Source organism: Podarcis erhardii (assembly GCF_964252035.2).
Source record: "Podarcis erhardii genome assembly, chromosome: 3".
Taxonomy (NCBI): Eukaryota; Metazoa; Chordata; class Lepidosauria; order Squamata; family Lacertidae; genus Podarcis; species Podarcis erhardii.
This window is the reverse complement of record NC_138507.1, coordinates 50696614-50713016: the sequence shown is the minus strand read 5'-3', so window position 1 is coordinate 50713016 and position 16403 is coordinate 50696614. Positions and strand designations below refer to the sequence as shown.

At 41.8% G+C, this 16403-nt stretch overlaps 1 protein-coding gene across 2 annotated transcripts in view; it reads left to right on the top strand.

The window, feature by feature from the left end:
• Positions 1-2375: 2375 nt before the first annotated feature.
• Positions 2376-16403, top strand: part of PDSS2 (decaprenyl diphosphate synthase subunit 2) — a 69998-nt gene continuing 55970 nt past the window's right edge. For both annotated transcript variants that reach the window (XM_081857296.1, XM_081857295.1), the window contains exon 1: positions 2376-2694. In XM_081857296.1, the coding sequence (XP_081713422.1) occupies positions 2417-2694 (278 nt within the window). In that variant the 5' untranslated portion in view covers positions 2376-2416. The remainder of the gene's footprint in view (positions 2695-16403) is intronic.

The window sequence follows — 16403 nt, the reverse complement described above, 5'->3', positions numbered from 1 at the left end:
GGTCACACTGGTGCTGCTAATGCAGCAAAATTGTGATTTGAATTCACCCCGCAAGTTGCATTTCATTGTTCTCTCAAGACAGACAGATGCGAACAACAAATGTTTCAACCCCACCTAGAAATGTATTCCCCACCTAGTGTATGTATGTATATTCCAGCCTGTTCTTTAATAATAATCATGATCAGGGCTTTTTTTCTAGAAAAAGAGGTGCCGGAGGAGCACCCACCCAAGGTGCTACCCACAGACTCCAATGTGTAACACAGAATGCCGTGCCACCTGCAGCCTCTGTTGCACAGCCCTGAGTGATGTGTCCCTGTGCCAAAACGCTACAGAGGTGCCGGAACTCACCAAAGAGGTTCCAGAACTCATCAAAGAGGTTCCAGAACTCACCAAAGAGGTACCAGAATGCAGTTCCAGTGAGTTCCAGCTGGGGAAAAACTCTTGGTTTAATTATTTATACCCCTTTCTGGGTTTCCCCAGCCACTTTGGGTGGCTTACACCATATCTAAAAACATAATTTAAAACATCAAATGTTAAAAACTTCCCAATGCAGGGCTGCCTTCTAATGTCTTCTAAAAGTTGTGTAAAACAAAATTAAATAACAAAATACCTGAGTTATTGCCCTGAAGTAGCATTGGAACATGGTTTCTACTGAAGTTTTATCTAACTTGGAAGTTAGCATTTTGGGCTGTTTTCCTGGAATAAGCCTTTTAGCCTAGACCAGGCTCCTGAATCTGGTTTCTGCCACTGTTTTGTGGCTTACTGCATCATTCCCATCTGGTCCAGTTAGATTTTTTTTTCTTTCAATCATTTGGATAGCTCAGACATTTTTGTTCCACGTAATTTTTTAAAATAAAAAAAATCTATTATTGCACAGAATGGGGATTGTAATGTGGTTTCTGTGGAGGTTTTGTGGCATATTCCATCATGCTTAGTAAGTCCAATAGGACTAGTGAATTTAGTTTGTTTGGATAGGTTAGAAATTGATGTTCTGGGCCATTTTTTATGATACTATTCCTTTCCTGAAATTGGTATTGGAGTATGGTTTCTGTGAAAGATTTGTTGCTGCACCATTTCCGTATTGCCTATTGTGAGTTGTGCAAATCATTTATCTGGATTGTTCAGGAGTTCATGTTATGGGCTGTTGTTTAATGATATTTATTGCCTGGAATGGGTTCCAGAATGTGGATTCTGTGGATATTTTGTGCCTTATGGCATGGATCCCATCTACTCATGTATGATGGGTGAATTTGGTTCGGAAGTTGGTGTTCTGGGTCACTTTTCCAAATTACTGTATATGGTCTGGATCAAGTATCGGAACAGGTTTTCTGTGAACTTTTCGTGGCTAGACTGCATCAATCCCATCTGTTTCATGCAACTGGTAAATCTGATTTGTTTGGCAAGCTCAGAACGGCCTCGAACAGGTACGCAGATGTGGTTTCTGGGCACATTTTAAGTTGCATTGTGTCGCTACCATCTAGTCACATGACTAACTTTTTTTTTTTTACTTACTAGATGGAATTTTGGGTCATTTTTCCTGTATAACATTCATGGCCCTGAGTGGGTATCTGATTGTGGTTCCTGCGAATCTAGTCACGTGTGATTTGGTTAGGTTAGCTCTGGTGTCGCTGGACCTCCGCAGTCTCTCTGGCTGCAGCCCTGAAGGCAGCCCTGTTTAGGGAAGCTTTTAATGTTTAATAGACTATTGTATTTTAATATTCTGTGGGAAACCGCCCAGAGTGGCTGGAGAAACCCAGCCAGATGGGCGGGGTATAAATAATAAATTATTACTATTATTCTGATGGCTTGGGACTCGTGAATTTTTTCACGCTGCATTTGGAAGCGTGTTGGAAAAGCAAGGAAGCGGCTCGCCCGCGCCTTTCCCGTCTCCCGCGTTGCCCTAACAACTCTGCTCCTCCGCTCCCTCCAGGTACTGCCCCTCCCTCCCGGCAGCCGATGCCGCAAAGCAAAGAAGCAGCGCAAAAGCAACGAGGCCCGCACATCTTCCCAGCCTTTCTTTTACGACACTTAAGATGGCTGCCTCCATGAAAGCGGCTTGTGGGCTCTGTGCCGGGGAAGCTACTTAGAGGGGTTGCCGAGCTCCTTTCTAGCCACCGGATTCAGAGGGTTTTGCCAAAACAGAACCGGAAGAAAGAAAAGTAGTGTTTTCGGCTTTTCTACCGTGAGGTAGAAAAGGAAGCGCCTGGGAGAGGGATGCGGAGCGCGCGCGGCGTTTGAACCGTTGCGAGGCGCCTCATGGGACGGGAGGGAGGCGCAGGCCCTTAGGCGGTTTTTGCTCGGCCTGGACCGCGGGGAGGGAGCAGCTGCGGTGGGTCCCGCCCCGGAGTTCGCGGGAGGCAGTCGGGGAAGGTTGCCTTGGGCTCCTCCGAAAGAGGCGTCCCGAAGGGGAGCCGAGATGCTGCGCTCCGCGTTGCTGCTGCCCTTGGCTCGAGGCTGTTTGCGGAGGAGCCTCCTGCAGTTGGGAGCGGAGGGGAGGCAGCGGCGGTGCCTCTTCTCCGGCTCTCCCTCTTCCGCTTCCCACTGGAGCAAAGTGGTCTCCGAAGCCGAGAAGATCGTGGGCTACCCGACCTCCTTCCTGAGCCTCCGCTGCCTCTTGAGCGACGAGCTGAGCAACATCGCCATGCAGGTGCGCAAACTGGTGGGGACCAGGCACCCGTTGCTCAACACGGCCAGGTAAGCTCCCCTCGGGGCCTCTGAAGCATTGGGCACCGAGTTGGCTGTCACTTTTCTCGTACACAACCGTCCACTCCTGCAAGCCAGGTAAATGGGAGGCATACTTACTCTTACTCGCTTCAATTGCCCAGTCACGTTTCCTATCACAACACTTCTTCCGGTGCTGCGAAACCCCAGGATTCTCTTCCTTGACCTGTAGGGCGCTGCCTGGCGTGGAGTCAGACCATTGGTCCGTCAGCATTGTCTAGAATCTAGATTATGCAGCCCTGCTTCCTGAAGCCTTTCTTTAAAACAACAAAACCAGAGACGGCTTAATGTTGGATGGCAAACATATTTAGTTTGAATTGTTTGTTGTTGTTGATATTGTTGATATTTCAGAACAAATTAATAAAAAACTATTAGGAAGAAAAGAAATCCAAAGATGACAAGAATCAAAACGGGGACTTTCTACATGAGTAGAAGTTTGATGAAGAGAGTTGTTTTAGGCCAAGATGTGAACACTCACTTAAAGATAGGAATGTTCCTGGTTTTTGTGCAGAGGGCTCATGGGGATATAGTTTTTTCAAGAAACTCCATATGAAATTCTTTTTTAGCTAATGAGCACCAAGTGAAATCATTTAATGAGGGCCATTTTTAACTGGTAGAGACTATAAATTAAGGACCTTGGTGGTGAAGGAGACTATCTTGGTTATTGTTTGATACTGTAATACAGAGCTTTCCAAACTTTTTATGTTGGTGACACACTTTGTAGACATGACATGACACAGTAACTCATGACACAGTAACTCAGCAAACCAGAGGTTAAACTAACCCCTTTCTAGCCCTGAAAGGAGCACAAAGAGTGTTCGTGCAACACACCTACACACTGCAGTTGACACGCTAAACATGTCGCAACACATAGTTGGAAAGCTCTGCTGTAATACTTCATGGGAAGCAAGCATTTAAAGGCATTCTGTTTGACAGTGACTCATAGCCTTTGTTTATTCCTTCAACTTCTTAAGAAGCTACTTGCTTTGGAGATTTTTGTAGTATGCAGATTTATTTAACCTTCATCAATTGAGAGATGGTTGATAAAACAGTTATGGGGGCAATCCAAACCCTAGGCTGGAAGCAATAGGGCTTGTTGAAGTATCACCATCACCTCATCCATGGCCTTCCACTCATGCTGGTCAAGTAAAAGGTTAGGGGGTGGGGTCAAGGAAAAATATCAATTCACTGCACCAGCTCTCGAACTAAAGAGGCTTCCAGGGGAAGATGCTTGGATCAAGCCCACTGCCATCACAAGATAGTAACAGGACAAACTCAGGATCCCCTGGATCATGTCCCAGTCCTGAAACACCTTGTTTTCTGGGTTTCCCACTGGCAGTTGCCAGCAGAGTTACAGCTAGCAGTAGCTTCGGCCGACCAGTGTTTGGGTAGGCACGTTGGGATGCTTCTCATTGACAGGGTTGCCCTGCTGACATCTTCACCGCATCCACATGCTGTCTGGCACAACAGATTAGGGATTTGGACCCTCCTGCTTGTTTAATTGGCTGATCATCACAGTGAATTTCCTTCGCTGTTTCTGGTGCTGACTGTAAAAAATGGTCATTTATAGGAACATTGCTTGATACTCTGGTCTGCTGTTTTCATTTCATTACAATGGTTATTATGGTCTTGGACAAGTCATATAAGATTATGTGATGTAGTTTTATAGCTATTTCCAAGATAACAATACTTTTCAGAAGAGATTGGTTTGATTTATTAACATCCTTCAACAGTTGTGGAAAAGTTTGATAGTTATTGTAATATTACAGTACTTTTCTAAGAGAGAAAACTTGGAATTTAAGTAGTATAGGGTAGATATGTTTGTTTTTGCTGTTCTTTAATAGCTCTTCAAAGCTATTTCTTCGTATTGTTCTCAGAATATCTCCAGACATACTTAATACTTTTCTAGAGAGACCAATTTGAACAAATGAGAACTGTTTCAGCTAAAATAATCAAATTTAGAGGCAGTATATTGTCAGATAGCCCACCAATATGACATATAATCCTGGCAGAACATCACAGATATGTCAGTATAACATTCCATTAGTAGAATTGTTCTGCTGGCAAAAATGCACGCCATATACTGGTTTAAAAACTGATATTTTTTTCCTCTTCCAGCATACATCACTTAACATTGTATACACTGAACCTCATTGATCTTTTAGTGACCATTTTCCCACTTTAAAGAGGTCCTTTTTTGTTTTTAATCCCTCCACCTCAGAATATATTTGTGTCGTCAGCAAACTTGGCTACCTCACTGCCTCCTCCTAATTCTAGATCCTTTATGAACATGTTAAAAAGCATTGGTCTCAAAACAGATCCTTTGGGACTCCACTACAGCTGTACCTTGGTTTTTGAACAGCTTAGTTCTTGAACGTTTTGGCTCCCAAACGCCGCAAACACCGAAGTGACTGTTCTGGTTTGCAAACTATTTTTGGAAGCCGAACATCTGAAGGGGCTTCCATGGCTTCTGATTGGCTGCAGGAGCTTCCTGCAGCCAATCAGAAGCCGTGTTTTGGTTTGCAAATGTTTTGTAAGTTGAATGGACTTCCGGAACGGATTCAATTAGATTTCCAAGGTACGACTGTATTTGCATGCCTCGAGTTCTCTGCTTCTTGCTCTTTAACCTGTTCCAAGTCCATAAGAGAACATTTCCAATTAACTCGTGATTGATGTGTTTGCTCAGGAGTGTGCAGTAAGGAACCATATCAAAAGCTTTCAAGTAAACAATGTCTACATGCTGACCCTTTCCACAAGTTTGTTGATAGTCTCAAATGGATTAGTGAGACGGGGTGTACCTTTGTAGAAGTTAAGCTGATTTCTCTTTAGCAAGACGTGTCCTTGTATACACTTGATAATTTTGTCTTTAATGATGTTTTCCATCAATTTACTTGAAACAAACATTAAAGTGTTTTGAAGGTGATGTTTTCATTGCTTGACTGCTCTGTGTGCACTTTACAGGCATCCTGGCCATGCAGCTATATAGGTGCTGTGTTGTATGTGATTTTCTTCCTCTTGTTTGGTGTGCTAGAAAATTTGAATCTCTGCTTATAGTGCTACTAGGGGAGTTGCTATACTGGGGCTACTGCTGAGTGTGCCACTGGGGGTGCTGTGATGGTGCCATTTTTGTATATAGTGGTGTGTGTGGTAGAGGTAACGCAAGGCCCCATCATGAGTTCATTGGCTGTCTCCATATGTGGCTGATGACCCAGATTCTAGTGTTTCCAGAAGTTCTTGCAGGCATGTACATCTCTTTCTTTCTGCTGTTTTTATTTTTATTTTATCTTAAGTGCTTCCCTCCTCTCTCCCCGTTTCCCAGACAGCAGCATTGTGCATCTCCCACCCACCTCACTTTAATTCAGAGTATCTGATTGCTCTGTTGTACCTCTTGAGAGAATGATGTTTACATATATTGCTTTTATATTGAAGCAAGTTGAGACATGGGGTTGCAATCCACAGGTGATGAAAGACACCTCTGCATGAGATTTACTCGGGTAGATTGTTAAGAGCTTATACTCTGTTCTAGTGGGCTTGAGATTGTCAGGTGCATAAAATGTTTTTGACAAAACACTTTATAGTCTGTCAATTTGAGGTAAAACTGTTTATATTCCAGAGTAGTTGCCTTGGTCACATACTATCATTTTACTAATAGCAAAGCCAGCAAGGCCATGAAGATTGGCAAAAGGGAACTTAAAGCATGAGGAGGTTGGTCAGTGAGCCATTGCTGAAACTGGGGAACCCTGTAGCTTTGCTTTTTTAAAAAAGGAAACACCTTTGGCTTGGTGAGGCCGTCATAATTTGTGATTAGCTTTACTCAGGCGGTGTCCGCACAACAGTATCTACCTTTGTTTATAGGCTAAAAGACAAAAAACTGACAGCTAACAGTGAGGTTTAAATTTGAGTTTGAATCCATTGTTTAAGAAAATGGTCCAAAAAAGAAGTTGTTGGGGTAGCTTTAATTTTCTTATACTCAAAGAGAAAGTTAATGATAGTTTGAGAAGACCTGTTTCAATATAAGCACAGTAAGTATAGTTACAGGCAGGGGCAGAAACCTCTGCTCTGTGAAAAGGATGGTATGTTTGACTTTCATGTGTCCTATAGATACTTCTTTGACACAAGCCTCATGATGCTGACTGCAGCCCATGTAAGGAAAGGATATGTGACAAGTGTATGCTATAATACGACAGCTTAAAAACATCATTGAAAACAGTCTAGAAGTCTTAGATATGAGTTGTTAATGCTTTAAAAAGCAAAATACAAAACTACTCAAGAATAACAAAACTGCTATATATTAGAAACCACATCAAAACATTTCAAGAGATTATCTTAATTTTATGCTGACAACATAAATGAAATGGTGCTATTTAAAAGAATATGTTTTGTGTTTATTTTCAGCTCATGTAATTCATAGAATCATAGAGTTGGAAGAGACCACAAGGGCCATCGAGCCCAACCCCCTGCCAAGCAGGAAACACCATCAGAGCACTCCTGACATATGGTTGTCAAGCCTCTGCTTAAAGACCTCCAAAGAAGGAGACTCCACCACACTCCTTGGCAGCAAATTCCACTGTCGAACAGCTCTTACTGTCAGGAAGTTCTTCCTAATGTTTAGGTGGAATCTTCTTTCTTGTAGTTTGGAACCATTGCTCCGTGCAGTTTGTTTAAGTCATTTAAATAGTGTGAACTGAAATACAGCCATGAAATAGGTAATATTGACTTTCAGATTTCTCAAGTGAGATAAATTGAAGGTAGCATTATTGCTCAAAACTTGGAAGTGTCCCATAAACTAAAGTGCTAAGGCGTATGGCCCATCACAGAATTAGATATGCTTAGGACATTGATTTCAGTGGGCTTAAGCACACTTTGCAGTGGGCTTAATCGTAGAAGTTTCCCACCCCCACCCCCTATACTGACAATATGGTAATCTCCATACAGCTCTAGTCTTCTGAGTCTGATGGCAGACAGTTTCACTTCACAGCTGTCCCAAGATCACCACATTTTCAATAGACCACCAAATGCATAGCTGTGCTAACATAGACTTAAATTTGGAGTGTTGGAGACAGGAAACTCTTTTGTTTGGGCATTCCCAATTGCTGAAATTACTTGGCTTTTAAGGCAGAAGCAAATTCTTCTGTAATAAGCCTAATTTAGCCTTGTATTCCACTTTCACCCCACAGATTTTCCAAATTTAACAAAGCTGCTTGAAATTTTGCAGTTGTATTATTATTATGCTGCCTGTTATGCTGTATGGAAAGTTTCAGGCAAATCACTTATGACAGCTGGCAGATACTGGATTTCTGTAACTGAGGTAGCTTTCAGTATTTCAGACTTTTCCCTTACTTCCTCACTCCTCCAACCCTGGCCTGGTTATAAACTTCTAAAGAAGAAATATTCTGTTCCTAGCAGTTAAATTTGTTTTACTTTGTGGTGCCTGCTCAAAATTTGTGTCCTTGGCTAGCTCTGTGTTTTGAATGACCTTTTCATGTTCACACAGAGATTTGGTTTGTTCAATGACTTATGAAGGATTTGGAAAGGAGGCACATACTGGCACATTTTAGGAAACCTTCTATTAAAACCTTCGTAAAACTCTTCTTGGCTCTAAAGTAAGATGGCTATAACGCCAAGGGAGGGAGGAAAATAACATGTTCAATTGAGGGGAGGGAGTCTTTAAAATTCAATGCCAAATTCTTCTTACTGAGGCTTTCTAAAATATTGGGGGTTTTGATAAGAAAAAGAACTCATCTAAGTTCAAGACAGAGAGAACAAGAGGTAAACGCAACAGAGAAAAAATGACAAGGTTTTAGCAGAACCTCCATTTAATACATAATATTGAAGCAAAACTATCAAAGGACTTGAAGAGTGACTCAAACTGCATAACTTGCATTAACAAGTAGTTTATGACTTCCTTCTACTTTACAGAAGGTGAATCTGTGGCTGTCAGGGATTAGGCTCCAGCTCCCATCAGTCCCAGCCAACGTGGCCAATGATCAGGGAAGGTTAAGAGTTGTAGTCCAACAACATTTGAGGGCCACAGGTTCTTCATTCCTACTCTACTTGGTTTGGATGTTGCAATTTAAGTAGCTTTTAAGTACTTCAGGGATAGCCACACAAAGCCTCTTCAGCAACATTTGATTCAGAATATTTTTTTCTTGTTTTCCTCCTCTAAAAACTTGGTGCATCTTATGGTCGGGTGCGTCTTATAGAGCAAAAATACAGTAGTTTACAAAGCTCCCTGACCACCCTGAATCTGTTGTGACTAGACAGCAACTGATGTTTGCTGCCAGTGCTGTGAATTGGTGGGACAGTTGTATATTTTTCCAAACGCTTCCCTCTGGCACCTAAAGCATTAGCGAGCCACGTGTCTCTGTCCTCTTCCCTTTTATCTGATAAGAGTGAACGGTACAGAATGACAAAGGTGGCATGTCTTGCATTTGAGCCGGTTCTTGTTCCTTCCTAGCTGAAGCAGAAACCAATTTGAAGGGCCAGCTGAGTTTTTTTTTTTAAAATAAACTGCTGGAGAAAGTGCCACTACTTTTGCATGAAATGCTGCTGGAAAGTGGCGGATTTCTAGAGGTCAAGATGCTAGTTTTTCCTCCTCATTTCACTCTCAGAACTACTTGGGAAACAATTTATAAATGGACCTGGTCTCTTAAAAACTCATTTTTAAAAACCTTTTTTATTTTATTTAGGATGACATAAAACACAAAGTACAGCAATGTTCCTATGTGCTGGGGAGCTAATAATCTGTACTGTATAAAGTAAAATGAAAAGACAGTCCAACAATAACAATTCTATATTTTTGCAGTCTTTCCACTGGGTCAAGTGCTTCTCTTATAGATGCTGAATTAACCTGTTAATGCATCTATCAGAGCAAGGATCGGTGTCCATAAATATATCCCACAAAAGTGAATTTTGTGCAGGAACTTTTCTTGAAGTCCTGTTGAATATTGAACAGAGGTGTAAAACAGGTCTCGTTGGATTTGTTTCTTGAGCTATCAGACCCTCTGAGTCAGCCTTTCCAATATTGCTAAATGCCAAGCTTAGTCATAGATTCATCGTTGCCCTCTCTAAATATTTCCAGAAATGTGTAACTATCATGCTCACTGACAAGCCCTTGTTTTTTTAAGGTAAATTAAGGCATATATTTATCAACATAGTAACATGTCAGGAGCAAGAACACTGAAATTTTGTATCCAGAATAGCTGTGTATAGTTCTGTTTTAAGATGGAAGTTTTCAGCATTGTTTATTATTATTAACATTATTATCATCATCATCATCATTTTAAAGTCATTTCATCATTTAGAGAAATATCCGTAGACTAGAGCATGACAAATGGGGTAAGTGATGTTAGTGATTGATCGGGACAGCACATGTTGTTTAACCACATGATTTATAAGCAGCTTTGCAGGGTGCTAATGCAGCTTTGAAAATAAATTGTATAGGCCACCTGCCCTCAGATCCTTTTAGTGTTCCTTCTTTATTGACTCCCACATTTCCCCTTTCTTTCCTTTTCTTCCCTTGAAAGCAAGCACGTTGGTTCAGAATTTATCAGTGGTGATTTTTACCAGTAAAACTAGAGGCATGATTGAGCCAAGTGAAATACTTTTCAATCCCATTGATTTAAGTGGAAACCAGGTATTGAGTAGTATATGTCTACTCACAAGTAAGTCCTGCAGAATTTAAGATTGCAGACTTAAAGTGACTGGCTCAAATTCGTCTTAGAATTAATAAAATTAAATTGTAAAAATGTTGAAAAAGCATATCACATTTCACTAGAAATGTAATGTTCTGCATGCTTACACTTTCTGGAATCATTCTTCCCCAAGAAATTATATAATATTAATGGGAGAATTTTTCATAAATTGCATAAGCAAATTTCACATGACTAGCGCAAAATACAAAACATTTCGATAATTTTATTCTTTCATTTTCCCATCTTCCCAGTTAACACTTAGTAAAAACTTTTAATTACCAAAAATAGTTTTCTCTAAGTAATCTTGAAAACAGCATCAGTGTGCTAGTGTGGATTCACCTCTTGTTCATTAAGTCTGGGTCTCTGGTTATACTAGTTGTCAGTCATTGCTGATTTTAAACATATTTACCTTTTTAAAATTGGAGTTTTTGCTTCCCTAAAATGTATGCCCTCACCCCTGAAATCTTTGCCACTTACTTTTACTTGAAGGAAATCTGGAGTGTATATGTAGGCATAGAGGAAAGTAAACCATTACAAACTATTTTAATGCATGTGAAACAGACAGTGGAGCAAAGCTACAACTATCAAGATCGGAGTGTCAGAGTGCTTGTTGTCCTGGTAACAGATGGTAAGAAGATCAGGATGAGATTTCAAGAATACAGAGGAGAAAGAGACAACATTGGGCCTGTTATATTTTAAAAAATGCAGACCCCAGAAAAGCTTGAATGGTTCTTATGATTATGCCTTATGCTTCTACTGGTGGGTCAATATATAACCATTGCAAGTTAGATGAAAACATAGGTATAAAAGAAGTCTAGGCTTGAACCACGATAAGCGTTAAAAAATACTATGGATGACAGAGCATCCCTGCTGAGACTTAAGTCAATTGACTGTAGCGGGTTTACTCCATGACTGATGTTCAATATTACCCTTAGCTTTCAGATAGCAGCAAAAGATGGAAGGCAGACTGCCTATATGCCAAAGTTTCTAAAATACCAGCTATAGATTAAGCGTTCGAAATACTCCTAGTAGCAATTGCTGGTTTCAAATGCAGGCTCGGTTGATGTCATATGAACATGCAGCAGCGAGCATCAGACTTGCATGCTCTTCCTCTTCTCTTTGCATGCTTTGCTTTTCTAAAGGGCTTGCAGTTCTTTGGCAAATATAATTGCCATTGCATGTGGATGAGGAAAATTATGGTTTGGGTCTGGTTTCAAATGCAAATATACAGAAAAACTGGTTGAATAAACAATAGTTTGCAGGTATATATGTAATGGCAAACTATGGTTTGTTAAACTAGATGTTTGTTAGGAAAAAAAGCAGTATAATGAGAGATCAGTGGGAGATGAAACAATCACAAGCTTGAGGCCAACTACCACATTTTTCGCTCTATAGGACGCACCGGCCCATAGGACGCGCCTAGTTTTCAGGGGGGGAAATCAATGAAAAAAATATGATCCCCCCCCCGCAGGTCTGGGAGCAGCGGACAGGCTGCATGCAGCCTGTGTGCTACTCCAAGACCTTCTTCCTGCTTTTGCGGGAGGTGGCGGAATTCCCCCATCTCCCGCAAAAGCCCACAGGAGGGAGAAGGGACGGACTCGGACAGTCCGTCCCTTCTCCCTCCTTGGGGAAAAGCCCCCAAGAGCGGCACCTCTTTAAAGGCTGTGCGGCTCCTATGGGCTTTTCTAGGAGGTGGGGGAATTCCCCCACCTCCTAGAAAAGCCAGCAAAGCCACGCAGCCCCTTTAAAGAGCGCATGGCTTTTGCCTGCTTTTGCGGGAGGTGGGGGAATTATTCCCCCATCTCCCGCAAAAGCCCACAGGTGCGAGAAGGGATGGACTCTGCCAGTCAGTCCCTTCTCCCTCCTTGGGGAAAAGCCTGCTTTACCCCACCGCCAGCCTCAAAGCCAGGTTGGAGAGTAACGGGAAGGCATCGCACGCTTTCCCGCTGCCCCCCATCCTCTGGGGCTGGCGATGGGGGAAGCGCTGCTTTCCCCCACTGCCAGCCTCAAAGAGCAGACTCTCCTGGCTTCAGCGGAAGCAATGCGAAGCCTCTGGAGCGCAGGCTTCAGAGGCTTCGCGTTGCTATAGCTGAAGCCAAGGAGCCTGCATTCGCCCCATAAGACGCACACACATTTCCCCTTCATTTTTGGAGGGGGGAAAGTGCGTCTTATAGGGCGAAAAATACGGTAAGTTCTTGGTATAAGCTTTTGTGCGCATGCATACTTCTTCAGATACCATCTGGTATCTGATGAAGTGTGCATGCACATAAAAGCTTATACTAAGAAAAAACTTAGTTGGTCTCTAAGGTGCTACTGAACAATTTTTTTTTTTTTTTAATATATATTTTGACTGCGTCAGACCAACACGGCTACCTACCTGAATCTACAAGCTTGAGGGTCATTGCTGCTCATTCATGTCAACACCAAACCATGGCTTGGAATTACATTGAATGCAACAAATATCACCATGTTAATTTTGAAACATATTGTCAGGGGTTCAGGAGCAGAGGCACAGGGGAGAGAGGAAACGGAGAGCGAAGGGGAAGAATCTGAGGGCAGCGTAGGGGAGTATGACAGTGGCCCGAGAGATTCCATGAGTTTCTCCAGCGATTCAGAAGATTCCCAGAGGGGGGCGCCGATGGCCAGGGCAAGGGGGGTCCCAGGGGGGACGCACCAGAAGCAAGGGGCCAGCGGGGACTCCCAAAGCAGCAGCGGAAGATCAGGACCAGTTCCCCCACCAGAGCGTAGTGGGGGGGAAGAGTCCCATGCATCAGGGCCAGCATCTCCTCCTGCAGGGAGAGAAGATGAGTCAGGGCTGACCACGCCTCTGTTGGAGAGTGAGGGAACGTAGGGGAGGTCAGGTCCAGCTAGCCCCCCCGAAGGGGGAAGCAGTGACAGGAGCAGTGTAACGGTCAGGAGGAAGGTTGCCGGCTGGGCGCGGGCGCCAAGTTCGAATGTACAGGCGCGCGGGACAGCAGAAAACCCGGATTGGGAACCAGGTCCTAAAGCACGCCGGAGGCAGGGGGAAGACTCAGGGGACTCAGCGTCAGAAGAGTCCAGAAAGGGCAAGACTCCAGCGGACAGGCGGACCCAGAGGAGGAAAGAGCAGAGGAAGAGGTGGAGCAGGGCTAGAGTCTTAAACTGGTGTCTGGGGGGAGGAGATTCAGACGGAGCTTCGGCGGTCTAGAGTTTGAGACGTAGAGCTGCGCGCCACGGCTTTGAAATAGAAACTGAACTTCAATAAAGACTTTTGTATATAACAACGAACTGGCGTTGGTCCTTTGTGAGCTGGGACCTCGGGCAGCTCTGACACATATATACTTTAAATACATCTTTAATTTGTTTTTGTTTTTTTAAGCTCATCACACAACTCTTTCCTTACTTTCTACTGATGTATTGTGAGAACTTGAATTTCAGAAGCTATTTAACTAAGGACAGTTAAGAAACAAAAAGATATAGGAAGCAAATGTTACATTTGTAATTTTAGCATTCACTTTCAAGATTTTATAGTTGAGAGTTTATTTATGTTCCAAATGGTGAGAAAATGTTTTTAGAAAGCTTAGCCAAAGAACACTGTGAGCAGCGATGCTGCTTTTTGGGGTTTTTTTTAGAATTGTATCTGTGAAAAGTAAAGATTTAATTGTATTTGCCTACAGTAGTAGATTCTGTTACTAGTATACCTGGATTATTTAAGAATTCAAATATACAATACTGTAGTACAGCAGTTCTTATTGACATGCTTGGCAAAGAAGCATACAAGACCACTCTTTTGCCATCTGTTTATAATGCTATATAAAGAAAATCATGCTGGTTGCTGTGGAAACTAACATTTCCCAAACCACAAGTTGCTTAAATTCTCCACCTTTTAAAATATTGAGTTCTCTCAGGAATGAATACACACACGGGAAATATATCAGAAATGTTCCAGTTACTTTTCCACCAATTAACTGTACAGTGTGTTCAATATTTGTATTTTGTCACAGAGGCATACGTTGTCATTCGCATTTCAGAAGATTTATTGATATTTTTGACATAGAGATGTTTTGACTGACATCTACATCTGTATATAGCAACATATTTAGTTGGACTGTGAGGTTTTGCAATGGAGTGAAAATGCTACCATGTAGGTTTTAGAAACTGAAACTGCTATTTATATGAGCTGCTTCTGGACTTAGGTACTTTATTCATTGCTTTCAGGCACCTTTGGGAGACACAACTTGCTTAATCTTGCTCCTGCTTGTGGATATTATAATATGGATTTGTTGAGCAAAGTATAACATTGTAAAAGTGTTGACAAGCATGCATAAATTTCAGAAACCGTATTAGATTACCTTCAGGTTTGTTTAAATTCTACTGTTCTCTAGTTTTTATCCAGGTGTTTTGGCAGACACAGGAATTATCCCAAGAATGCATAATCAGATACAATGTATCTGTAGCCTATCATGGCTCCTTAACATGTCTGTATGGATATCTGTATCATAGCATTTATTTGGAGTTTTGCACAGGACATTGTAGCTTGCTGAATTGGCTCTATCTAGTTCAGCAGATTTCCCAAGTCTTCCTTTTGATGCCATGAACATTTTAGCTTTCCAAATAAAATATCAGCTAAAAAAAACACTGTCCAGAATTGACACCACTTGATAATTGGAAGTGCCTCTGATAGTCATTGCTTCTATCTTGTTTTGATTCATCCTAGTTTTGTCTACGGTAATTCTTGGGTGCTGATTCAAAACTCCCATTGCTACTTCAAGGTCAGATGAAAGATCCTCTGCATATTTGAGGACTCTTCACTCCCAATCTGTGGCTGACTTCTTCATATGCACACAAACAATTTTACGGCAAGACAGAACCTTGTGGAACCTTACAGAAGGACTCATTTGGAACAGAATAGCAACTGGCTAACTCCTGTATCTGAGATCATCTAAATGAAGAACTGGGCTACTATAAGAGAGAATTCCAAACCCTAACCAAATTCCACAAGCAGCTCCATTTAGTTGTCAGTGCAACCCAAATATATTTTAATGCACATTTGTAGCCAATGTATGAGAGAGAATATTCACTGAAATGCAGTTGCTATAATTGGTCCACTGAGGATGTTAAATTACAGGTCATAGAGTACAATAGTTTGAAAACTGCTAAAGCAAAAATCTTGTTTCAGGCATCTGTTTAGGAAATCATCATAGCTGAGTGAGGGGGCCACTTCAGCCTAGACTTTCATAGTACAAAATTTTGATGTTCGGTGACTAGGCAGTAGTGTTTCATATTGTCAGTTGTCCTGCGGTTGTAGAGCTGAAGCGGGATACACTCTAGTTTCTGCCACTGGCTATAAGACAAAGGGTCACTGGGAAGCTGCACTCCTTTTCTTTGGTCTCTTGCATTGGCCAATGAATGAGCAGCTGCTCCAAGACCTGCTTTCCCCCTTCTCTCCAGACTCCTTTTTCCTTTTGTGCTGTATCCTTCATTTATGTATGTGCAGCATTTAGACAAGTTTAGATGCTTTATCAGTGCTAATAATTTATGGAGTCAGGCTCATAAGTAAATGTATTTTTAAGTGATCAAAATGCATATTTAAAAGAATATTTACAATTATTCAGTTGCTGATTCTAGTATTTGTGACAGGCATAAATTGGACAGAATATCTGCTTCATAACTGTACCTGCACAGGATATTGGTATTCACGCCTGTGCGTTCTCTAAATGTTGGCAGTTCTTTTTATTTTTGTCATTTACCTCTCGCCGATCTTAAAGTTCTGATACAAATCAGGGTAGGGGCTTAGACAGTACATGCTAAACAACTGTCTTGTCTTCAGGTTAATTTTTTAACCTTTAAGGATTTTTTAACCTTTTAACTTGTGCAAATTGTCTTTGAAGGTTTTATTGCTCTTTTCGTAATTTTGTTTTAGTATCTGATTAGTGACCATCTTAAAGATCTTATGGCTGAAAGGTAATCAATAAACATTTCAATAAAACAGGTAAATAATAAAATTAG